Source organism: Oncorhynchus kisutch, linkage group LG1 (genome assembly GCF_002021735.2).
Source record: "Oncorhynchus kisutch isolate 150728-3 linkage group LG1, Okis_V2, whole genome shotgun sequence".
In the NCBI taxonomy this organism is placed as follows: domain Eukaryota; kingdom Metazoa; phylum Chordata; class Actinopteri; order Salmoniformes; family Salmonidae; genus Oncorhynchus; species Oncorhynchus kisutch.
This window is the reverse complement of record NC_034174.2, coordinates 1,592,677-1,620,085: the sequence shown is the minus strand read 5'-3', so window position 1 is coordinate 1,620,085 and position 27,409 is coordinate 1,592,677. Positions and strand designations below refer to the sequence as shown.

Genomic DNA, 27,409 nt, shown 5'->3' with positions numbered 1-27,409 from the left:
AAACAATAATGTTGTGGGTCCATCAGACCCGTGAACATTGGGTGAATAACAACAACATTCAACACCACACAGGGATTAAATAATCAGACATGAAAACAAGTCTTTACAATATGTGTCCCCCTGTTATGTAGCGATACTTTAAGATGATTTAAGAGACGATAATTCAAAGGAAAGGTAATACAATGTGAACACCCAATCACACCACTATAAATCAGAAGTATAATCTGTATAAAAGGATTCACACTGTAGAAGAATGCCATTTGTCCATGCATTTGTCCATGCACTGTAAAACAGTGTTTTTATTCTGCAACGGATGTACTATACTGTCCTCGAGTCTCAGAGTCCTGTTTTAATCATTTTACTGATATATATATATATAATCAATCTCTGTAATACAATATATAATACACTTTTAATTAGATACATTTAATAAAATAGTTCATCTAAAACCAAAAAGATAATATCCCCCCCAAATATAGACATGATGAAAAGCAGACGTTATAATCTATAGTTCTTTATTTACTTCTGCAGATAACATATATGGCAATCATGCTTTTTTTCATATAACACCATCTAAAGACATTTATTATATATTTTATTTTTTACATAGAATATTTTACATTAGGCCCATGAAACTGGTAGAAATATACAAAACAAGATTCTTTTGACTAGACGAGTGTATATATTATTTAATTATTATACTACTATCATTATTGCAATTGTATTATATTACTTATCAGAAATATACTGTATGTGCTTTAGTTTCTGAGAGAATCATATTATTGCAGAAAACAGATGTTTTTTTTCTTCAACATGTAGACACATCAGATCAGATCGTACGGACAATTCACAGAGGCCACAGTTACACGTATAACACAGAGTTTTACAACATCATTTGAAGACAGAAAACTGCAGTATGGTAACTTTATACAAAATGAATGGAACCCTTATTCATTGCACATTTTAGTTATATAATCTTTGCAGAGACCAAAATGACTCATTGAAACCAGATCCGTGTCATTTGTAGCTGCCATGGAAACAAACTAGTTTAATCTTTATAGAAATACATCTTTGATCATTTTGTGGAATTAATATATAATAAAACTAAATATATTTATACATATACTGTATATATATTAATCTATTTCTATATATATTGCCAAACAACTTGATAATTCATATGTTTCGTCTTTCAATTAAAAAAAAGAAAAAAAGGTATATTTTCAGTAATAATATTGGCCTGTTGTTGGTTTCTGGTCAGGTTAGGTTGTAGTCCATCTATAAGGTTTCTCTCTCAGATCATGACATTGGAAACCTGTACAGTCATAACAACAGACTATGGCTATTAACAGAGCCATATATTTAAACAGTTAGAATTGTCAATAATTGTTCTAATTCTACATATTAATTTAGATGGCATTGTTTAAATATTACCCATGTAATGTTAAAGGAGAGTTAACATGGCTGTTATAGAATGTTGTAGTGTCATGTTAATGGGGTTCTAACATGGCTGTTATAGAATGTTGTAGTGTCATGTTAATGGGGTTCTAACATGGCTGCTATAGAATGTTGTAGTGTCATGTTAATGGGGTTCTAACATGGCTGATATAGAATGTTGTAGTGTCATGTTAATGGGGTTCTAACATGGCTGCTATAGAATGTTGTAGTGTCATGTTAATGGGGTTCTAACATGGCTGTTATAGAATGTTGTAGTGTCATGTTAATGGGGTTCTAACATGGCTGCTATAGAATGTTGTAGTGTCATGTTAATGGGGTTCTAACATGGCTGCTATAGAATGTTGTAGTGTCATGTTAATGGGGTTCTAACATGGCTGCTATAGAATGTTGTATTGTCAAGTTAATGCATCATATTGCAGAAACCTCATCTCTCTAAATACATGGCTCTGGCTTCGACTAGAATGACTGACTAACTGAAACCTAATCTCTAAATACATGGCTCTGGCTTCGACTAGAATGACTGACTAACAAACCTCATCTCTAAATACATGGCTCTGGCTTCGACTAGAATGACTGACTAACTGACTGACTGGTGGAAGGAAGGAAAGTCTTTGTTCACAACTCTCATCACGGTAGTTTCAGTAGATCATTTGGTCGCTTTTCACGGCTGTTCCTGAGGAGTTGGACACTAAATGTGGTAAACATGATTGCAGTAAAACAGTATATCTGGGTTATTAGGAGTTGTTAGACAATCACTGCTCAAATGCTGCTTCTGTAGTAATACCTCTCATTGTCCCCTGTTCTCTGCAGCGACGGCATGTGAGGGATGCTTCTCATTTCCGTTTGTAAATCTAGACCGTGTCACATGTCGTTTAGTGTTTTGCGCTAATCCCTTCTCACCAGCGTATGATTTTGGTCCGTCTCACTCTCACATACAAAAAACATCCTACAGAGGATTCTAAAAACAAGTTATAGGACACATAGAAAGTTATTGTTCTTTAGAAAAACAAAGATACAACTAAAACAGTCTCTCGTATGTAACGGTAATCTGCGTTGTTTTGTAACAGGTACTACAGTCATGTCATGCCAGATGGTCTGAGATCCATACTGGCCTTGTGCTTTTCAAAGGTTACTATACATGTTTGTGATATAAAAGATATGGACATTTGCAGGTTGCACTTTCCCATAATGGTCATCGATGTGATTGGTCAATATTCAATTCCACTATGCAATTTTCATATTGAATTAATTTGTTGACTTTAATACATCGTTTTTTTTCTGTATCTCTTTGATACGGATTTTAATGTGTATCTTTCCTTTTTACAATCAGAGCAACATATGAGGACACCGAGGTCCGAACCTCAATAATGATTTCATATTGGATATTTGTTTATGTTTTTATATATATATTTTTAAACTCTTGTTTGGGGTCTCAAATTACTGTTGAGAATTAGAATAGTTGAATACACAAGGTGAAATGCTGAAACTTGGTTGTGCATCTGCATTTTCTCTCTTGTTATGTGTCAGTAAACCATGCTCCATCCAAGGTTGTTATGCAAGTAATGTCTTACCATATAAAAAATACAATAAATCAGGTGTGATGGAAACAGGAAGTTTCAGTCCAATGCCGATAGATCATCTCTTCGTTCAACATGGTGGGATGTTTTTTTTGTGTCTGTAAAATGTGTTTTGTGAGAAATGGTGGGTGGAAATCACTTTGACGCTCAAATATTTATATCATAACCATCCTATTGAAGTAAATTTGGAGTCACGTGATGATATGGTGTGTGGTCCTCCCCCACTACGACTCGGGAAAGCAGTTTATTAGGCTTGCTATTAAATAAAGGAAGATGAACTTCACACGGTGGTGAAAGATGATCTTGATGCTCCCTTTCTAATAAATATCTGGGGTCTTATTCTGGTGACGTGATGATCGATGCTCGACTGCTGTTTGACAAAACAAAAATATTCTCGCTCTTATCCATAAAAAATCTCATTATGTAGATTAGCCCCACACTGCATCTGTCAGCCGTTGGTATTTGTATTTAAGTCAACCATTTTTTTTTTTGTGACAAAACTGTTTTGGTAGAGTTGAAAATGCAATGGAAACATTAGTTGATTGTTTAAAATTCGGTACATGAAAACTGGAATGCAAAAATTTATTTTTATGTGCACTATTCTATCTCACACTGATTGTTTAATCTGTAACAAGTCTATTAGGTGGAAACACACCACGGATGTGAAAATGTGCATATTTTCTTTATGTGTGACAGTCACTCAATTAGCCCAATTCAGTTAAACCTTTTTAGATTGGTTAATTAGTCTATTTACTCATCTAAACGTGTAGTAATCATGGCTGAATTACCGACAGGGCATGCAGGGCACATTCCCAGGGGGCCTTGACCTCCAGGGGGCCTTGACCTCCAGGGGGCCTTGACCTCCAGGGGGCCCCAATTGATTTTATTTGCTCACTCGCTCAGATATCATATTAACATGGCAAAATGTGTAGATTAGCTATAAAACTGCAAAAAAAACTATATTTGTTGACTTTTGTTAATGAAATAGTTTTTTCTGCTGTCAGATACCTCTGTACATATTCCATGATATATTTTTTTTATCCTGGTGCTGAGTTAATGTGAGTTAATGTGTCGCGGCTAATTGTATAGCTAACAGGCTATGTGTTTGTAGATCCGCTGAGGTGAAGGAAGCTACAATAACCAATGTGATAACGACTGAAGTCATTCCTAATAGCCCCCCCCCCCCCCCCCTCCCCTTCCAGACGCACTGAAACCCAGACCCTGGCTACGGCTCGGTTTTACAATAACTTAATTTTTTATGGACGAATTAAGTTCATATTAGCACGTTAGTGTTGAATCACATTGGGCCTCCAAATTTAAATTATAATTCAAATTATAGTAACTTTCTAGGTAACAATCTTAGAAAGACTAACATGTTTGCATATGAAACACAAAACTATCACAATAACAGCTGTTTGACTTTCTTATTTCTGTTGACAAAAACAAATGAAAAAACTAATAAAAACAAATAAATAAAAATAAATGAAAAATAAACGAAAAGTAAAATGTAATCAGGTTGGTCACGTTTCCCCTGGAGGTAGGTGATTAGATATCAGACATGGAAGGTCTTTTCTGCGTCCCAAATGACGTCCTATTCCCTATATAGTGCACTACTTTTAACCAGGGCCTATATTAGGTAGTAGTCCATATGGGCCCTGATCAAAAGTAGTGCACTATATATAGAATAGGACTCCATTTGGGAATGCATCCCTTGGTTGTGCTTCACCTTGATTACGTTGTTTTCTGCAAAGAGTTGGAGACAGGCTGAATACAACAGGGTTTAGATGTAAGCCTCTTCAGTGGCTGCTGCCGGTGTCTGCTCAGGACCGTTCTCCTGGCGTTCTCCTCTCACCATCATCGGGGGTTGGATCATTATCCGCAGACGCTGCAAGGGGCGAGAGATATGTTCAAAATACGTCAGACATCTTTAGGCTGTAAGTTACAACATTAACATGCTATATGCAGATGCCGTGAGGAAATTATATGTTACACATCTTCATGCTTTCACATTGCTGGTAATACATTATATCACGCACTAGATAGCTAGCTGGCATCCGTGTCTGTAAGATCGAGCCTTTCCGCCGGGTGCTTGGCACACACAAAACAAGGAATTGATTGCTACAATTTAAGCAATCAAGATTGCACTGACTGACACAAAGGGGCGGACAGCTGCTCCTCTCGTTGCCATTGACGACCGCAGCGCTCCATCCTTGACAACACCAGAACCAGCAATTACTGTTCCTTTCAAGGCAAGCTGCAGCTCAACAGACGTAGCGGCATGGGACCGACCGGCCTCACATTCCTTTCTGTGACCTTCTCAACAGACGTAGCGTCATGGGACCGACCGGCCTCACATTCCTTTCTGTGACCTTCTCAACAGACGTAGCGTCATGGGACCGACCGGCCTCACATTCCTTTCTGTGACCTTCTCAACAGACGTAGCGTCATGGGACCGACCTTCTCAACAGACGTAGCGTCATGGGACCGACCGGCCTCACATTCCTTTCTGTGACCTTCTCAACAGACGAAGCGTCATGGGACCGACCAGCCTCACACTCCTTTCTCCTTCTCAACTGAACGTCTATGTGTATACATGTATCTTAATTTGATCACTCTGTTGTCACAGATAATTTTTAAATGAGCTTTGTGATTTACATAAAGTGACTGAAAATCTGCAGTTGTCTTTCCCTCATTTGATCTCATATCTAAATTACAGCCTACTGTAGCCTATTGAAACTAATTTACGTGAGCAATGATCTCTCTCTCTCTCTCTCTCTCTCTCTCTCTCTCTCTCTCTCTCTCGCCGACATTTGCTGTCCTCAAACTTTTCTTTTAGAGTGTGAGAACCAACGATTATTTATACGGATTAATATAAAAACAGTAATCGCCAAGAGCTCTGTTGAGAAGGTAGAGAGAGAGAGAGAGAGAGAGAGAGAGAGAGAGAGAGAGAGAGAGAGAGAGAGAGAGAGAGAGAGAGAGAGAGAGAGAGAGAGAGAGAGAGAGAGAGAGAGAGAGAGAGAGAGAGAGAGAGAGAGAGAGAGAGAGACTCTTATTCCCAACTCATTTTGGATTAAGTGCCATACCATCTATTTAAAATTGTACAAAACCCCACAGCCTGTGACAAACTCTCTGCTGCAGGCAGATCTCTTTCTGAGACGCACGCTATGGTTATCTCGAGAAGAGTTGGGAGTTGTTGGACACAAAATGGTCGCCTTTAAGGTCGACTCTGTATACACAGTATGTGAGGAGAGCACTTGCAATGTTAGGATAGTTGGTTCGATTCCCGGGACCACCCATAGGAAAATAATTTAGGCATGACTGTAAGTCACTGGATAAAAGTGTCTGCTAAATGGGACAGACATATACAGTCCTTCAGGAAGAATTTGACACCCATTGCATTTTAACACATTTTGTTGTGTTACAGCCTGAATTTAAAAATGGATTACATTTAGATTTTGTTTCACTGGCCTACACACAATACTCCAAAATGTCAAAGCGGAATAATTTTTTGGGACATATTTACAAATTAATAAAATATGAAAAGCTGAAATGTCTTGAGTCAATAAGTATTCAGTCACATAATGAGTAACATGGACTCACTCTGTGTGCAATAAAAAAAAAAATTGTTTAACATGCTTTTTGAATGTCAACATCATCTCTGTACCCCACACATACAATTATCTGTGAGGTGCCTCAGTCGAGCAGTGAATTTCAAACACAGATTCAACCACAAAGGCCAGTGACGTTTTCCAATGTTTCGCAAAGAAGGCGATCTGTTGGTAGATGGGTAAAATAAAAAGCAGACATTGAATTTCCCTTTCAGTATGGTGAAGTTGTTAATTACACTTTGGATGGTGTATCAATACAACCAGTCACTACAAAGATACAGGTGTCCTTCCTAACTCAGTTGCCGGAGAGGAAGGAAACCACTCAGGGATTTAACAATGAGGCCAATGGTGACTTTAAAACAGTTACAGAGTTTAATGGCTGTGATAGGAGAAAACTGAGGATGGATCAACAACATTGTAGTTACTCCACAATACTAACCTAAATGACAGAGTGAAAAGAAGGAAGCCTGTACAGAATAAAAATATTCCAAAATATGCATCCTGTTTGCAACAAGTCACTAAATACTGATGCAAAGAAATTCACTTTATGTCCTGAATACAAAGTGTTAAGTTTGGAGCAGCACATTCCTGGCTGCATCACGTTATGGGTATGCTCGTCATCGGCGAGAACTAGGGAGATTTTGAAGAATATAAAGAAACGGAGCTAAGCACAGGCAAAATCCTAGTGGAAAACCTAGTTCAGTCTGCTTTCCTACAGACGCTGGGAGACAAATTCACCTTTCAGCAGGACAAGAATCTAAAACACAAGGCCAAATATACACTTTAGTTGCTTAACAAGACACAATCGAATGTTCCTGAGTGGCCTAGTTACAGTTTTGACTTAAACCGGCTTGAAAATATATGGCGGGACTTGAAAATGGCTGTCCAGCAATGATCAATAACAGACTTGACAGAACTTGAAGAATTTCTAAAAGAATAATGTGCAAATACTGTACAAATACGGTACAAATACGGTACAAATACGGTACAAATACTGTACAATCCAGGTGTGCAAAGCTCTTTAGAGACTTACCCAGAAAGACTCACAGCTGTAATCACTGCCAAAGGTGTTTCTAAAAAAGTGCTGACTCAAGGGTTTGAAAACTTATGTATTCAAAAGTGTATATTTTTCAGAAATGTTTCTTCCACTTTGACATTCCAGAGTATTTTGTGTAGATCGTTGACCAAAAAAAAAGACAATTTAATCCATTTTAATCCAACCTTGAAACAAAATGTGTAAAAAGTCAAGTGGTGTGAGTACTTTCTGAATGTGATTGTCAGCAGCTGAGGAAGACAGACGGTGATGCGTTACCTCTTTGTAATCCCCCTTGAGGTTGAGGAACATATAGATCATGTATCCAGGTATCAGGAGCATGGAGGACAACGCCATGCACCAGCCTACTCCCTGTCCCCAGGCCGGGAACACGTAGTTGTTCATGGTGAGAGGAACCATCTGGACAGCACTGAACAGGAACACTCCCTGGAACACAGAAGAACAACCTGGTCACAACACAATCAACCACAATGGGGAAAAAAAGCCTGAGGGCTTAATTGTGTGTTCATCGTGGATAATGTTTTTAAATGTATGTAATGTTGTATCTGGCTAGAACTACTACTTTCCATTGTCTAATACAATTAATCAATCAAAGTCACCGTGTTACATCACAAACACAACACCAAGGATGAAGGAATATGGAGGGTTATTAATGCCAAAAATATGTTGTATAATTTGGTTTTACAGCCCTCCATACAAAAACACCATAGAGTTCATTTGACAACTCTATACATTGTGGTAGACAATTGAATGCTTTACATTGATTTGTAAATTAACTTTATGTCCTGAATACAACGTGTTATGGTTGGGGAAAATCCAACACAACACATTACTGGCTGCATCATGTTATGGGTATGCTTGTCATTAGGAATAGGGAGTGTCTGTACTCCTGTTCATCCATGACTGCGTGGCCATGCACGCTTCTAACTCTGTCATCAAGTTTGCAGAAGACACAACAGTAGTAGGCTTGATTACCAACAATGACGAGATGGCCTACAGGGAGGAGGTCAGGGCCCTGGAAGAGTGGTGCTGGGAAAATAACCTCTCACTCAACATCAACAGACCAAATAGAGCTCATCATGGACTTCAGGAAACAGCGGAGGGAGCACCCCCATATCCACATTGATGGGACCGCAGTGGAGAAGGTGGAAAGCTTCAAGTTCCTCAGCGTATACATCACTGACAAACTGAAATGGTCCACCCACACAGACAGCCTCAGAAGGCTAAAGAATTTGGCTTGGCACCTAAAACCCTCACAAAACTTATACAGACGCACAATTGAGAGCATCCTGTCGGGCTATATCACAGCCTGGTACGGCAACTGCACCAACCGCAACCACATGGCTCTCCAGAGGGTGGTGCGGTTTGCCCAACGCATCACGTTTGGCAAACTACCTGCCTTCCAGGACACCTACAGCACCCACCTTCAAAGGAAGGCCAAAAAGATCATCAAGGACAACAGCCACTCGAGCCACTACCCATTTACCCCGCTATCATCCAGAAGGCAAGGTCAGTACAGGTGCATTAAAACTGGGACAGAAACTGAAAAACAGTTTCTATCTCAAGGCAATCAGACTGTTAAATAGTCACCACTAGCACATTAGAGCCTGCTGCCCTATATACATAGACTTGAAATCACTGGCCACTTTATTAACTAGTCACTTTAATAATGTTTACATACCTTGCATTACTCCTCTCATATGTATATACTGTATTCTGTTCTACTGTATCTTAGCCTGTGCCACTCCGACATTGCTTGTCCATATATGTATATATTATTCATTCCATTCATTTACTTAGATCTGTCTGTATTGTTGTGGAATTGTTATATTACTTGTTAGATATTACTGCACTCTTGTCTCTAGAAACACAAGCATTTCGCTACACCTCGAAATAACATCTGCTAAACACGTGTTTGTGACCAATAACATTTGATTTCATTTGATGTTTAATGCTCTATTTTGAGAATGTTGAAAGACAGAGAAAGGGGAAGAGATATATATATATAGAGAGAGAGAGAAGAAGAGAGAGAGAGAAAGAGAGAGAAGAAGAGAGAGTACTTACAGCCACGATGAGAGGAGTGAACACGACCCAACACAGCTTCCACCACAGGCAGGGCCTAAAGCCAATCATCTCCTCAATGTTGGCAAGGAACTTATCAGCACCTGCAACATATGCAAGACAGGAAGCAAGTAGGTCAAAGGTGCTGTGATGGAAGACAAGTACCTGCACTCATTGGAAGCAGATTTTGGAATTTGGTATGAGCTGCCCAACACCCAAACCTTTTACATAGACTATTACATTGAGAAGGCCCCAACCTCTTTGTACATCAGTCAGGTTAGCGACGTCACCGTAGCTCTAACAGGAAGTGAGGTAACCGACTCACCGTAGAACCAGGATATGGAGACACACTCGAAGAAGACCAGGAAGAGCAGGCACATGCCGCTGGCAGAATAGTAGTCAAACAGCTTGAACACGTACAGCCCACCCTATTGGACGAGAAGAGAACAGAGAAAGACTGTTGGATACAGGTTCCCACCCTATTGGACGAGAAGAGAACAGAGACAGACTGTTGGATACAGGTTCCCACCCTATTGGACGAGAAGAGAACAGAGAAAGACTGTTGGATACAGGTTCCCACCCTATTGGACGAGAAGAGAACAGAGACAGACTGTTGGATACGGGTTCCCACCCTATTGGACGAGAAGAGAACAGAGAAAGACTGTTGGATACAGGTTCCCACCCTATTGGACGAGAAGAGAACAGAGAAAGACTGTTGGATACGGGTTCCCACCCTATTGGACGAGAAGAGAACAGAGAAAGACTGTTGGATACAGGTTCCCACCCTATTGGACGAGAAGAGAACAGAGACAGACTGTTGGATACGGGTTCCCACCCTATTGGACGAGAAGAGAACAGAGAAAGACTGTTGGATACGGGTTCCCACCCTATTGGACGAGAAGAGAACAGAGAAAGACTGTTGGATACAGGTTCCCACCCTATTGGACGAGAAGAGAACAGAGACAGACTGTTGGATACGGGTTCCCACCCTATTGGACGAGAAGAGAACAGAGAAAGAGTGTTGAGGAGAGTACACATACAGCCCACCCTATTGGACGAGAAGAGAACAGAGAAAGAGTGTTGAGGAGAGTACACATACAGCCCACCCTATTGGACGAGAAGAGAACAGAGAAAGACTGTTGGATACAGGTTCCCAAGTGTAGAGAGAACGAGAGCAGCAAGACGGGGAGTCATGGGGGGGGTATAGAGGATAGGAGATAGAACGACTGAGATGTGATGTTATTAAACTGGTGACGTGGAATAATGTGAGGGATGAGAGCACCAGTGGTGGTAGCTGGTGGAGGGTCACTGACCCTAGCTGCCTGCCTGTCTCCCTGGGAATCTTCAGGGCTCTGGAGCCCAGCGCTAGGGAAGGGTGGAGGGAGATGAAACGCTAGACTGGTACTGCAGAGCTGAGGTGAACAACTGATTAGGCCGATTGTTTCAATCCAAGAGGGAGGCAGACATTAATCTCCAGTGACAGATGTGATAATGCTGTGAAGAACGGTGTAGTAGGGTACAGAGTGGTGGGTAGTGTTTCATACAAGCAGAGGACTGGAGGGGGGGGGGGGGTTGACTGGAAGCATTCAGTGATCCTGTCAGTGGCTACATCGGTACAGGTTTCAGGAGGAGAGTTATTGACCTCAGAGTTTGGGATGTGGAGCTTGAGAAGACATCATCGTTTTCCCTGGTTTGATCCTGTGAAAGAGTCCAGGGCAGGAGAGGAGGGGGGAGGAGGGGGGGGGGGGGGTCGAGGAGATGAAGCCGTTAGGATGAAATAACATCAACTGATCAGATACAGGGATGTCAACACAGCCAGTAAAGAAATTATATTGGGGAAAAATAACATGGAATGTTAAGGGACTTAAAGGTTTGATATTAACTTCTTTAGGTATAGTGGGCAGCATTATCACTTTTGGATAAATAGTGTGCCCAAATTCAACTTAATGCTACTCATGCCAAGAATATAAGATATGCATCTAGGAACTGCGTAACATTGTTGAGAGTGCGCAAGACTTGAAAAGTAGCTTTGTTTGCTGTGTTCCTGTATTGAAAACAGATAGACCCGTCTTCAATTTGATCGATTATTAACGTTTAAAAATACCTAAAGCTGTATTACAAAAGTAGTTTGAAATGTTTTGGCAAAATATATAGGCAACTTTTGAGATATTTTGTAGTGACGTTGCACATTTTGGAAGCTGTTTTTTTCTGGATCAAACGCGCTTTATAAATGGACATTTTGGATATATATGGACGGAATTAATCAAACAAAAGGACCAATTGTGATGTTTATGGAACATATTGGAGTGCCAACAAAAGAAGCTCGTCTAAGGTAAGGCATGTTTTATATTTTATTTATGTGTTTTGTGTAGCGCCAGAAGGGTTGAAATATGCTACCCTCTTTGTTTACTGTTGTGCTATCATCAGATAATAGCTTCTTATGCTTTCGCCGAAAAGCCTTTTTAAAATCTGACATGTTGGCTGGATTCACAACGAGGGCAGCTTTAATTTAGTATCTTACATGTGTGATTTAATGAAAGTTAGATTTTTATATCATTTTATTTGAATTTGCCGCGCTGCATTTTCCCTGGTTTTTGGCCAAGTGGGACGCAAGCGTCCCCTATACCATTAGAGGTTAAGAGACTTAAAAGTTTGATATTAAGGGACTTAAAGATTTGATGTTAAGGGACTTAAAGGTTCAATGTTTTTTATCCAATTGTCACCAGTCATAAAAGTCTACACCTAGTCGTAACAGTCAGAAAAGATGAAGATAGTGTATGTAAGTATGTATCGGTAGACTGTAACAAAGTAGATCTAATTAACTACTACACAACTACACTGTCATTACATCACAATACAAGTGAACCCAGTTACCTCAGGTGAACGAACCTTGACAGAGCACTTTTTTGCTTATTTCCCTATATTTTGGGGATCCCGAGAGGCGCAGCGGTCTAAGGCACTGCATCTCAGTGTTAGAGGCATCATTACAGACCCTGGTTTAATTCCAGGCTGTATCACAACCCTCCATGATTGGGAATCCCGTAGGGCTGTGCGCAATTTCCCTAGCATCGTCCGGGGTTAGGCCGTCATTGTAAATAAGAATTTGTTCTTAACTGATTTGCCTAGTTAAATACATACAAATACATCACGTAGACCAACGCTAGCTGTCAATATCTGTCATGTGATGTTATTTTCTGGTTTAAATCTAGTTTTCAGCTGAAGTAATGTCAGACAACTAGATAAGACGTATTGTTCATGGCGATGCAAGGATGCAGTGCTGCCAACTCTCACGCATTGGACCCTCTTCACAGGCACTGGACCCCCTTCACACGCACTGGACCCCCTTCACAGGCACTGGACCCCCTTCACAGGCACTGGACCCCCTTCACAGGCACTGGACCCTCTTCTCACGCACTGGACCCTCTTCTCACGCACTGGACCCTCTTCACAGGCACTGGACCCTCTTCTCACGCACACTGGACCCCCTTCACAGGCACTGGACCCCCTTCACAGGCACTGGACCCCCTTCACAGGCACTGGACCCCCTTCACAGGCACTGGACCCTCTTCTCACGCACTGGACCCCCTTCACAGGCACTGGACCCTCTTCTCACACACTGGACCCTCTTCACACGCAGTGGACCCTATTCACACGCAGTGGACCCTATTCACACGCAGTGGACCCTATTCACGCGGCACACCTCTTATTTATCATTGAAAAAACTTCTGCTTTTATTTCCTAATTAATCTGGAGAATAGTCAGTGAGTTCACTTTTCAACTCAAATCTGCTGTTCTACATCACGAGTATTGTAACAGGTCCAGCTTCATCTGGGAGACCCACCACCTCACTACCACCTCACCGCCACCTCACCGCCACCTCACCGCCACCTCAACGCCACCTCACTGACACCTCACCGCCATCTCACCGCCACCTCACCGCCATCTCACCGCCACCTCACTGCCACCTCACCGCCACCTCACCGCCACCTCACCGCCACCTCGCCGCCACCTCGCCGCCACCTCGCCGCCATCTCACCGCCACCTCAACGCCACCTCACTGACACCTCACCGCCATCTCACCGCCACCTCACCGCCAACTCACTGACACCTCACTACCACCTCACTACCACCTCACTACCACCTCACTGCCATCTCACTACGACCTCACTACCACCTCACTACCACCTCACCGCCACCTCACTACCACCTCACCGTCACCTCACCGCGACCTCACCTCAACCTCACCGCCATCTCACCGCCACCTCACCGCCACCTCACCACCACCTCACTGACACCTCACCGCCACCTCACCGCCACCTCAACGCCATCTCACTGACACCTCACCGCCACCTCACCGCAACCTCACCGCCAACTCACTGACACCTCACCGCCACCTCACCGCCACCTCACTGACACCTCACTACCACCTCACCACCACCTCACTGCCACCTCACTACCACCTCACTACCAACTCACTACCACCTCACTACCACATCACTACCACCTCACTGCCACCTCACTGCCACCTCACCACCACCTCACTACCACCTCACCTCACTACCAACTCACTACCACCTCACTACCACCTCACTGCCACCCCACTACCATCTCACTACCACCTCACTACCACCTCACTGACACCTCACTGACACCTCACTACCACCTCACCGTCACCTCACTACCACCTCACTGACACCTCACTGCCACCTCACTGCCACCTCACTGCCACCTCACTGCCACCTCACTACCACCTCACTACCACCTCACTGCCACCTCACTACCACCCCACCACCCCCTCACTACCACCACCCCACTACCACCCCCCCACCACCTCACTACCAACTCACTACCACCTCACTACCACCTCACTGCCATCTCACTACCACCTCACCTCACTACCACCTCACTACCACCTCACTACCACCTCACTGACACCTCACTACCACCTCACCGCCACCCCACTACCATCTCACTACCACCTCACTACCAGCTCACCGCCACCTCACCGCCACCTCACTACCACCTCACCGTCACCTCACCGCCACCTCACCTCCACCTCACCGCCATCTCACCGCCACCTCACCGCCACCTCACCGCCACCTCACTGACACCTCACCGCCACCTCACCGCCACCTCAACGCCACCTCACTGACACCTCACCGCCACCTCACCGCCACCTCACTGCCACCTCACTGACACCTCACCGCCACCTCACCGCCACCTCACTGACACCTCACTACCACCTCACCACCACCTCACTGCCACCTCACTACCACCTCACTACCAACTCACTACCACCTCACTACCACATCACTACCACCTCACTGCCACCTCACTGCCACCTCACCACCACCTCACTACCACCTCACCTCACTACCAACTCACTACCACCTCACTACCACCTCACTGCCACCCCACTACCATCTCACTACCACCTCACTACCACCTCACTGACACCTCACTGACACCTCACTGACACCTCACTACCACCTCACCGTCACCTCACTACCACCTCACTGACACCTCACTTACAACCTCACTGCCACCTCACTGCCACCTCACTACCACCTCACTACCACCTCACTGCCACCTCACTGCCACCCCACCACCCCCTCACTACCACCACCCCACTACCACCCCCCCACCACCTCACTACCACCTCACTACCACCTCACTACCACCTCACTGACACCTCACTACCACCTCACTACCACCTCACTACCACCTCACTGACACCTCACTACCACCTCACTGCCACCTCACTGCCACCTCACCGCCACCTCACCGCCACCTCACTGCCACCTCACTGCCACCTCACTGCCACCTCACTGCCACCTCACTGTCGCTGAATGCTTCCTTATGGCAGCATAAGATAATAGGCTATACTATTGATTTAACCAGTAGCATTAATCCTGTAGCATTAACCCAATTAACAAGATGTGACTGGACTAGATGTGACCGGAATGGACTAGATGTGACTGGACTAGATGTGACTGGACTAGATGTGACTGGACTGGACTAGATGTAACTGGACTAGATGTGACTGGACTGGACAAGATGTGACTGGACTAGATGTGACCGGACTAGATGTGAACGGAATGGACTAGATGTGACTGGACTAGATGTGACTGGACTAGATGTGACTGGACTAGATGTGACTGGACTGGACTAGATGTGACTGGACTGGACTAGATGTAACTGGACTAGATGTGACTGGACTAGAAGTGACTGGACTAGATGTGACTGGACTGGACTAGATGTGACTGGACTAGATGTGACTGGACTGGAATAGATGTGACTGGACTAGATGTGATTGGACTGGACTAGATGTGACAGGACTGGATGTGACCGGACTGGACTGGATGTGAGTGAACTGGACTGGATGTGAGTGAGTGAACTGGATGTGAATGAGTGAGTGAATGAGTGTGTACTGTACCTGTGTGATGTTGGACAGGCCAATGATGTAAGAGACCAGGCAGACGGCAGCGATGAAGAGTTCTCTTCTTCCTCTCAGAGCCCTGGGGAACTCATCCACCAATGCAGTGATGAAGCCCTCCACCGTACAGAACTACACAGAGAGGTAAAACATATTACATCAGGCCCACCCCTTTCAAAGGCTCTCGGATCAATTTCCCGCAGGAACTCAGTTGGGGTTTAAACTTCCTTTTGCTAGGTAGAATAGTAGAATAAACCTGGTTGTAGGTTTTCAGTAGGTTTTTCTCTTGTTATGTCAGTCATTGACAGTCCCTCAATTAAACCACGTCAGCCACATTTTTTGGGGGGGGATTGGTAAATTAGTCTAGCGGCCAGCTATCTAAACTTAGTATTCATGGTGGAATTACCTCCCGGTTATTGAAAACTCATATACCTCTCCGCCTCAAACCAAAATGAGTAGAATTGCAGGTTATGAGGTATACATTTGAAAAGTCTTCTCTCTACGCAAAAGGTGTAGAATTGCAGAAATCTTGTTTTAATTTTCTCTACACCCAACTGCAAAATGTGAAGAATTACACTAAATTCACACTAAAACTTAAAAAATGTCTGCTGTCTAGATGGCGTCCGCTAAGATGTTTTGCTACCCGTGTGTGGTGGTACAACACATGATATAATACTATACAACACATGATATAGTACTATACTACACATGGTATAGTACTATACTACACATGGTATAATACTATACAACACATGATATAGTACTATACAACACATTAACACTACTAGGTTAGATAGATTAGATGTTGGATAGAACTGACTTCCTGCATCTCTTATAGAATATTAAACACTATTCCAATCACGCAACTCATCAAGCACTGCATTAGATGGATAATACTACATTCATTGTCCAACAAACAAACAAAACACAACAATGCAATAACACAACATATCAACAACAACACAACAAGACAAAATACACACAACACAATAACGCAACAAAAACAACAAGACAACATACACAAAACACAACACAAACACAACACCACAACACAACACAACACATAACACCCATACAACAACACGCAACACAAAACAACAACAAACCACAACATAACAACACATCACACAACAACACAACACATTACACCCATACAATAACACAAAACAACAACAGAAACATGAAATGCAAATAGCTGTTGTTTCCTCACCTGACTGTCTATTCCCAGCATGAGCAACATGGAGAAGAAAAGGATCGCCCAGAGAGGAGAGATAGGCAGCTGGGTTACTGCCTCAGGGTAGGCCAAGAACGCCAAGCCAGGACCTGCAACACAACACAGACAGTTAGAGACGGGATCTGACAACACAACACAGACAGTTAGAGACGGGATCTGACAACACAACACAGACAGTTAGAGACGGGATCTGACAACACAACACAGAAAGATACGGGATCTGACAACACAACACAGACAGACAGTTAGAGACGGGATCTGACAACACAACACAGACAGAAACGGGATCTGACAACACAGCACAGACAGTTAGAGACGGGATCTGACAACACAACACAGACAGTTAGAGACGGGATCTGACAACACAGACAGTTAGAGACGGGATCTGACAACACAACACAGACAGTTAGAGACAGGATCTGACAACACAGACAGTTAGAGACGGGATCTGACAACACAACACAGACAGAAATGGGATCTGACAACACAACACAGACAGTTAGAGACGAGATCTGACAACACAACACAGACAGTTATAGACGGGATCTGACAACACAGACAGTCAGAGACGGGATCTGACAACACAACACAGACAGTTAGAGATGGGATCTGACAACACAGACAGTTAGAGACAGGATCTGACAACACAACACAGACAGTTAGAGACGGGATCTGACAACACAATACAGACATTTAGAGATGGGATCTGACAACACAACACAGAAAGATGGGGTTCTGACAACACAACACAGACAGTTAGAGACAGGATCTGACAGCACAGCACAGACAGTTAGAGACGGGATCTGACAACATAACACAGACAGTTAAAGACATGATCTGACAACACAGACAATTATAGACAGGATTTGACAACACAACACAGACAGTTAGAGATGGGATCTGACAACACAGACAGTTAGAGATGGGATCTGACAACACAACACAGACAGTTAAAGACGGGATCTGACAACACAGACAGTTAGAGATAGGATCTGACAACACAACACAGACAGTTAGAGACGGGATCTGACAACACAGACAGTTAGAGATGGGATCTGACAACACAACACAGACAGTTAAAGACGGGATCTGACAACACAGACAGTTAGAGATAGGATCTGACAACACAACACAGACAGTTAAAGACAGGATCTGACAACACAACACAGACAGTTAGAGATGGGATCTGACAACACAACACAGACAGTTAAAGACGGGATCTGACAACACAACACAGAAAGATACGGGATCTGACAACACAACACAGACAGAAACGGGATCTGACAACACAACACAGACAGTTAGAGACGGGATCTGACAACACTGACAGTTAGAGACGGGATCTGACAACACAGACAGTTAGAAACGGGATCTGACAACACAGACAGTTAGAGACGGGATCTGACAACACAGACAGTTATAAACGGGATCTGACAACACAGACAGTTAGAGACGGGATCTGACAACACAGACAGTTAGCGACGGGATCTGACAACACAACACAGACAGAAACGGGATCTGACAAAACAACACAGACAGTTAGAGACGGGATCTGACAACACAACACAGACAGTTAGAGACGGGATCTGACAACACAACACAGACAGTTAGAAATGGGATCTGACAACACAGACAGTTAGAGACAGGATCTGACAACACAACACAGACAGTTAGAGACGGGATCTGACAACACAACACAGACATTTAGAGATGGGATCTGACAACACAAAAGAGAAAGATGGGGTTCTGACAACACAACACAACACAGACAGTTAGAGACAGGATCTGACAGCACAGCACAGACAGTTAGAGACGGGATCTGACAACACAACACAGACAGATAGTTAGAGACAGAATCTGACAACACAGCACAGACAGTTAGAGACGGGATCTGACAACACAACACAGACAGTTAAAGACGGGATCTGACAACACAGACAGTTAGAGACAGGATTTGACAACACAGACAGTTAGAGATGGGATCTGACAACACAGACAGTTAAAGACGGGATCTGACAACACAGACAGTTAGAGACAGGATCTGACAACACAACACAGACAGTTAGAGACGGGATCTGACAACACAACACAGACAGATAGTTAGAGACAGAATCTGACAACACAGCACAGACAGTTAGAGACGGGATCTGACAACACAACACAGACAGTTAAAGACGGGATCTGACAACACAGACAGTTAGAGACGTGATCTGACAACACAACACAGACAGTTAGAGACGTGATCTGACAACACAACACAGACAGTTAGAGACGGGATCTGACAACACAACACAGACAGTTAAAGACGTGTTCTGACAACACAACACAGACAGTTAGAGACGTGATCTGACAACACAACACAGACAGTTAGAGACGTGATCTGACAACACAACACAGACAGTTAGAGACGTGATCTGACAACACAACACAGACAGAGACGTGATCTGACAACACAACACAGACAGTTAAAGACGTGATCTGACAACACAACACAGACAGTTAGAGACGTGATCTGACAACACAACACAGACAGTTATAGATGGGATCTGACAACACAGACAGTTAGAGACGGGATCTGACAACACAACACAGACAGTTAGAGACGGGATCTGACAACACAACACAGACAGTTAGAGACGTGATCTGACAACACAACACAGACAGTTAGAGACGGGATCTGACAACACAACACAGACAGTTAGAGACGGGATCTGACAACACAACACAGACGGTTAGAGACGTGATCTGACAACACAACACAGACAGTTATAGATGGGATCTGACAACACAACACAGACAGTTATAGATGGGATCTGACAACACAACACAGACAGTTTGAGACGTGATCTGACAACACAACACAGACAGTTAGAGACGTGATCTGACAACACAACACAGACAGTTAGAGACGGGATCTGACAACACAACACAGACAGTTAGAGACGTGATCTGACAACACAACACAGACAGTTAGAGACGTGATCTGACAACACAACACAGACAGTTATAGATGGGATCTGACAACACAGACAGTTAGAGACGGGATCTGACATCACAGACAGTTAAAGACGTGATCTGACAACACAACACATCCCATTCCTGTTCAAATACCCATATAGAGAAGTGTTTCAATGTCCGTGGTTTTACAGCGAGTCCTTACTGTTATTCCAAGATTTGCTCTATTTTTTTTTTACTCAAATCAAATGTTACGTGTCACATGCTCCTGAAAACCAATGTAGACCGTGAAATGCTGACTTACCCAACAATGCAGTTCAAGAAATAGAGTTAAGAAAATATTTACTAAAATAAACTAAAGTAAAAATAGTCAAATTAAAATTAAAAAGTTCAAATAACAACGAGGATATATGCAGAGGGTACCGGTACAGAGTTAATGTGCGAGGGTACAGGTTAGTCGAGTTATTTTTCATACATGTAGGTGGGGGTAAAGTGACAATGCATAGATGATACACAGCAAAGCAGCAGCAGTGTAAAACGAAAAAGGGGGGGGGGTCAATGTAAATAGTCTGGGAGGCCATTTGATTAAATAGGCTAAGTCATGTATTGTTCCAATTAAGATCTATATCAATAGTGAACGGTAATTACCTGAGGCTGCTACTTCTATTATAGGCCTCTTAGTCACGTTGGCCATGAAGCCCACAATGGAGAAGATGACTAAGCCAGCGAACATGCTGGTGAACGAGTTGATGCAGCACACAATGACAGAATCTCTGCAGGGAGATGGAGAGAAAGACAAAAAGCATGGGGTTTGGAACGTCTGTTGTCACACTGATATGGAAGCCTTATCAAAACCACAGCACATTTAAAATTGGGGAGGGAGGGAGGGAGGGAGGGAGGGAGGGAGGGAGGGAGGGAGGGAGGGAGGGAGGGAGGGAGGGAGGGAGGGAGGGAGGGAGGGAGGGAGGGAGGGAGGGAGGGAGGGAGGGAGGGAGGGTTTTGCATTCTATAGCCGAGTGTTACTGCAATGTCAATGGAGTGACCTATTCATTTCAGAGACGGGGTGATTGTTCATTCGGTGCCAGGGTTGAACATAGGAGAGAGACAGAGATGATGTGACAGCTGAGAGATGTGTTTTCTCTTTGTCTCTCTCTCTCACCCCCCCTTTCTATCTCTTTCTTTCTCTCTCACCCCCCTCTTCAAATTCTCTCTCTCTCTCTCTCTCCTCTCTCTCTCTCTCTCTCTCTCTCTCTCTCTCTCTCTCTCTCTCTCTCTCTCTCTCTCTCTCTCTCTCTCTCTCTCTCTCTCTCTCTCTCTCTCTCTCTCTCTCTCTCTCTCTCTCTCTCTCTCTCTCTCTCTCTCTCTCTCTCTCTCAATTCAATTCAATTCAATTCAAAAGGGCTTTATTGGCACGGGAAACATATGTTTACATTGCCAAAGCAAATGGAATAGACAATAAACAAAAGGGAAATAAACAGTGGAAACATTAGTATTACACTCACAAAAGTCTCTCTCTCTCTCTCTCTCTCTCCCCCCTTTTCTTTCTCTCTCTCTGTCTCTCTCCCCCCCTTCTCTCTCTCTCTGTCTCGCTCCCTCTCTCTCTCTCTCTCTGTTACTCACTCGCTCTCACTCGCTCTCCCTCTGTCTCACTCGCTCTCTCATTGGCAGAGGCAGAAGGGATAGCAGGGAGCTGGAATAGAATGGTTTGTAGATTTGAACCTACCTGTAAATATGACTATTGAACGGTGTTGTAGATTTTAACCTACCTGTAAACATTATTATTGAATGGGTTGTAGCTTCCCAGAGCAATCAGTGATCCCAGCCCCAGCCCATAGGAGAAAAAGATCTGAGTGGCAGCATCCAACCACACCTGAGGAGAACAGAGAGACAGAGAGTCAAAACACCACAAGTCAAAACATACTGCAAGTCAAAACACACTGCAAGTCAAGACACACCACAAGTCAAGACACACCACAAGTCAAGACACACTGCAAGTCAAGACACACCGCAAGTCAAGACACACCGCAAGTCAAGACACACCGCAAGTCAAGACACACCGCAAGTCAAGACACACTGCAAGTCAGAACAGGCTGCAAGTCAAAACACACCACAAGTCAAAACATACTGCAAGTCAAAACAGACTGGTACTCACAGCATCACATACAGCAATCAGCATCCATTCTCACTCTGTATCTGCTCACTGATAAAGGCTAGCTACCTCTGATTCTGTTCACTGATAAAGGCTAGCTACCTCTGATTCTGTTCACTGATAAAGGCTAGCTACCTCTGATTCTGTTCACTGATAAAGGCTAGCTACCTCTGAATCTGCTCACTGATAAAGGCTAGCTACCTCTGATTCTGTTCACTGATAAAGGCTAGCTACCTCTGAATCTGCTCACTGATAAAGGCTAGCTACCTCTGATTCTGTTCACTGATAAAGGCTAGCTACCTCTGATTCTGTTCACTGATAAAGGCTAGCTACCTCTGATTCTGCTCACTGATAAAGGCTAGCTACCTCTGATTCTGTTCACTGATAAAGGCTAGCTACCTCTGATTCTGTTCACTGATAAAGGCTAGCTACCTCTGAATCTGTTCACTGATAAAGACTAGCTACCTCTGATTCCTTGAGCTTCTCAAAGTTGGGCGTGATATAGAAGAGGATTCCATCAATGGCTCCGGGCAGAGTGATGCCGCGGCAGAAGAGGATGAAGAGCATAAAGTAGGGGTACGTCGCTGAGAAGTACACCACCTGAAACAGGGAGGGAGAGACTTGTTAAAATACAAGACAATGGAGCACCCTCCTTACGTCATTATTACAGCTAGAACCCTTGCATGGATTAACTGCCATGTTTCCAGTCAAATGTTTCTTAATGGATTTTTAATCTATAGTAATGCCTCTTACTTTTGCAAATAAGCCAGGGGACATGCTGGACCCCCCTGCCCTCCCAACATCCAATACGGCTGCCAAAATCTAATATGGCTGCCAAAATCCAATATGGCTGCCAAAATCCAATGTCAAGATTCCTCTGTGCGGTTTAGCCCCTACTCTATGAATTTAGTCAGTGGCAGCCTCTTACCTTGCCGGTCCATGCGACACCTTTCCAGATGCAGAAATAAACCAGGACCCAAGCGATGGCCAGCGTGATGGCTAGAGGCGCTCTGATCTCCCCAGGTTTCTCCAGACCATCCGTCAATTGGTGCATGTTACGTCTATAGGACAAATCAACCAATGAAACCAATCTATCAACCAACCAATCAATCAACCAACCAATCAAATCTATTTATAAATCATTTTTTTCATCAACTACAACCCCATTCATTATTTTCTACACTGCGTGGTCTAACCACAGACCAAAAAAAAAAAAGTTTAACAAAATATAATAAAATATATGTTCTTTACTCCCAGAATTCCTGAACTGCGCTGGTGAGGTTGACAGCGTTCGGGATGCTGTAGTTGGTGTAACAGCGATCTGTATTCCAAGAATTTCCACATGATTGCCATGGCAACTCCTGTAATAACAAAGACAGTTTTTTTTTCTTTTTCTCACTTTTTGTCATTTTGCCCAACTCTTTTCACCCAGGCGACATGCACCACATTGTTTTTTGAAAGGGTACTGATGGCCAAATTCGATATATTTGAATTAACTATACATAAAAGAAACAGTATTTATTTCTTTTCAGCATTCAAATGGATAATACCGAAGAGGCCTATGCCCCCTGCTCTTTCAGTCCTCAGTCATGCTACTTAAAGACATTCATCAGGGAAATGGGCTTTTCTTTTTTAAACCTCCCAGTGAACGAAATGCAATAACCTCACATTAATTCGTTTTTTTGGGGGGTTTGTTTGTTTTGTACTTACAACTTTTTGATAGAAAAGCAATAATATCCATCATACTCACAGAAGTAAAGGAGGACCAGAGATAGTATATGGCCCAGGAAATGATGACAATGTAATAAATATTTAGCCAGAAAGACAGCACTGCAGCGGCCAGACCAACACCTAGAACAGCAGGGAAACGTGGAATTAGGAATGTATATACAGTCAGTTAATATAAGATGAAATAATGTGACAACTTGAGTAATTTGAGCTAGTTAGCTAGTTTAGCTAGTTATATTAAATATGTGGTTTGATTTGTAATTACAACGGGGAGAGGAGGCGTGCACTGAAATTGCAGATATTTGTGTGTGTTTATTGACAACCAGCAAAAATAGAATTGGATGAGGAGAGCTAATTGTCTTACGGTATATATTGAGATGTATTTCAGTTGAACCTCTAACGTAGTGCTTTGGTTTACCTTTAAACATGGGCGCCAGTTTCCACACCCCAAGCCCTCCAATCGATGTGTACTGACCGAGGGACGTTTCGAGCAGAAACAGGGGCATGCCAGCAAATATGAGCGTCAAAAAGTATGGAATCAAGAAGGCCCCTGAATGGAAGGTGAAAGGTAAGTAAACAACACATATATAGAATGGTGAATAAAAGCGACCATTTGCATTGATATGCCGGGAACATTTCAAATCATCCAAAGAAATAAAGAGATGAAGGCAATATTTTTTTGTATCACAATGCTGCGCCTAAAATGAATGATAATTACGCTCAATCTGGAGAGAAAAAGACCATTGTGATAATTAAATGAGGGACCCAGAACACATTTTCTGTTTGAAGGGTTAAGTTTTTAAGCCTCCTGTTTTTGAAAACACGGGAAAAGCGCCGAAATCTTGATTACCTCCTCCGTTCTTCCCACATAGATAAGGAAATCTCCAGACATTTCCGAGACCAATTGCGTACCCGACGCAAGACAGGAGAAAGTCAAATTTTCCAGTCCAGTTCTCTCTTTCGGGAAGTTCCTTTTTCTGAACTTTTACGACCAAGGTTTTGGGTTTGTCATTAGGCTCCGCATTCACCTCCGTTAAAACGTGTCCATCCGAGGCTTTAGTTCCATTAGTCGCCATGTCTCTCTGATTAGGTTTAGATTTCCTGGCAAGGCTGGCAGGCGGTTGGAAGATTTTAACCCCACTGATCCACGTAGAGAGCAGCTTCGCGGTTCGTTACCCAGCCGATTGACCGTTGGATGTGAAGGAGCGGGAGAAGGAGAGGGAACACCGAGGAAGTTAAAAGCGAACCTGGAACAAAAAGAGCAAGATAATGTTACCAAATAGGAAATTAAAATAATGATAGGACCCTAAATATTTACATAATATTGAATTAACACGGGAATGATCCAAATTAAAGTATAGCGCTGAAAATGGGCCGTTTTGAAGAGTTTTCATTGATTCACTTTGTTGGCGCAGGGGACAAGAGATCACACGAAGACCCTGTGGTGCTTTTTAAACAGCCAGGGCCCGTTGATTCACAGCGTCATTACTCTCAATGTCTCCCTTATGCAACTTTAAAACAGCACACATTCTGCAGACAGGTCATGTCATACTGTTAAGAGGAGGAGGCGATCCCCGCTGTCCAATTATTCAGCATTTGGATGGTTAATTGCAGCGGAACTCAACCATCAATTTGACACACAAAAAAAAGATAAATTACGTTCATTCACACGCTATGGCTTAGAATGTACGCATCCAAATAAGTGTAACGTTATAAATAAAAACTGATTTGCAAAGCATTCATATTAACATAAATCAGCTTGACTGTTAATTATCCGAGGTTAAATACTTTGAATATAATTTATCTTTAATTATTCATAATAAATGTGAGACAAAGGTAAATTAGTCGATTTAAAAAAAAAAAATCGTTCCTGTTACAAGTCAAAACGCAATGTGCGTATTGTGGAAACATTGGCTTGGCAACGTCATGCTTTTGGTATTTTTAGGCTTTTATTTGGTTGAATAATACCGTGCCTCTATATCTGTAGTATAATGGTCAAATATCCCCCGTTTTTCCCATCAGCTAGTTGACATTTATGGGAAGAGATGGAGATGGATATGTGCCCGCCAACAAAAGCAACAAGATTTACGCGTCAGTCACTCTCCTACGCGTCCTTTCACATTTGCTGATTATATTCCATGAATTATGGAACTTCAAAAAACGAATCAAATGTAGAATTATGTGATTTATCACTCTCTTTGAAGTTGCATTGATTTAAAAAAAGATATATCATTGATTTATCCAATTTAGGCAAATCATCTCGGCTACTCAGTGCGCAACATCTGAAACACCGTTTTTCCCCACCGAGACGCAACTCCGCATCCCCAAATGGGTTCACACTGTCCAATGTTCTGACCATCGCAATGAAGTTTTCCCACACTGTTTAACGTCAATTCTGTACTTACAATTAAACTGCTGTGCCAGCCAGAATTGTTGGACATGGTATAGTATCCGTGCGTTCTTCGAAAAGTTGTGTTCTTGAAGCTTCTAACCGGGCAGACCAAATCAAATATTTTTAGAGATAGATAAGCAAAACTAAACTATGATCCTGATGGGAAAGGTGAGTTTGCAGGAAAGCAGGAACTAGGTGTGAGTGGTGCTGTCCGTTAGCTTGGTGATGCCTGAAGGAGAGAGAGACAAGCAGAGGAGAGCAGAGCGGGGGGGGGAACAACACCACGAAAAGGCAGCAGCTTCACCTCGTAACACCGTCTATCTTCAGCGGCCAGGGTTATTACGCGGACCACAAATCCCCGTTCTCATCTACATAGCGTCAATGTCATCTGTAAGTCGACCCTCCCCGTGTGTCCAACATTTCCACCACTGAGATCGCTGTGGTTCTGATAAAGTAGCATCTTATAGTCTCATGGTTTTATAGGCATAGTGCTTTTCATCAATTTGTGGATTTTTTTTTCTACCCGAATTCATTGGGTGACTCAAAGACAGTTAGGTATATGACTTAACATTTTGTTAGCTATACGCGATTTCTCACATATAGGACCGTTATCATACGCTTAACCGTGTTGATATTCCCAGAAACAAATTAACTCAAGTCGGGGTCTCAATTTACTGTTGAGAGTTAGAATAGTAGAATTACAGCAAGGTGCAATTTCGAAACCTGGTTGTGCATCCGCAGTGTTTCCTCTGTTTAT

At 43.1% G+C, this 27,409-nt stretch overlaps 1 protein-coding gene across 1 annotated transcript; it reads right to left on the bottom strand.

Annotated features, from left to right (window-relative positions):
• LOC109876253 (sodium- and chloride-dependent GABA transporter 1-like) lies at positions 1 to 27,409 on the bottom strand. Its single transcript, XM_031826756.1, has 15 exons — positions 26,666 to 27,409; positions 25,111 to 25,507; positions 24,679 to 24,810; positions 24,283 to 24,383; positions 23,784 to 23,893; positions 23,461 to 23,593; positions 22,998 to 23,132; positions 22,150 to 22,253; positions 21,032 to 21,156; positions 17,405 to 17,517; positions 16,195 to 16,326; positions 10,084 to 10,186; positions 9,762 to 9,862; positions 7,956 to 8,123; positions 1 to 4,920 (listed from the first exon to the last, which is right to left on the bottom strand). The coding sequence occupies exons 2-15, from the start codon at positions 25,334 to 25,336 to the stop codon at positions 4,816 to 4,818; spliced, it is 1,788 nt and encodes a 595-aa protein (XP_031682616.1). The 5' UTR covers positions 25,337 to 25,507; positions 26,666 to 27,409; the 3' UTR covers positions 1 to 4,815.

Bases quoted from the DNA above. Each gene is read 5' to 3' on its own strand.
- LOC109876253 (XM_031826756.1), bottom strand. From the start codon at position 25,336: ATGGCGACTAATGGAACTAAAGCCTCGGATGGACACGTTTTAACGGAG. The intron at 24,811-25,110 runs GTAATCAAGATT...CCTTCCATTCAG, and splicing joins ATGTGGGAAGAACGGAGGAG to GGGCCTTCTTGATTCCATAC. The intron at 10,187-16,194 runs GTACAGTACACA...CTCGTCCAATAG, and splicing joins GCCTGTCCAACATCACACAG to GGTGGGCTGTACGTGTTCAA.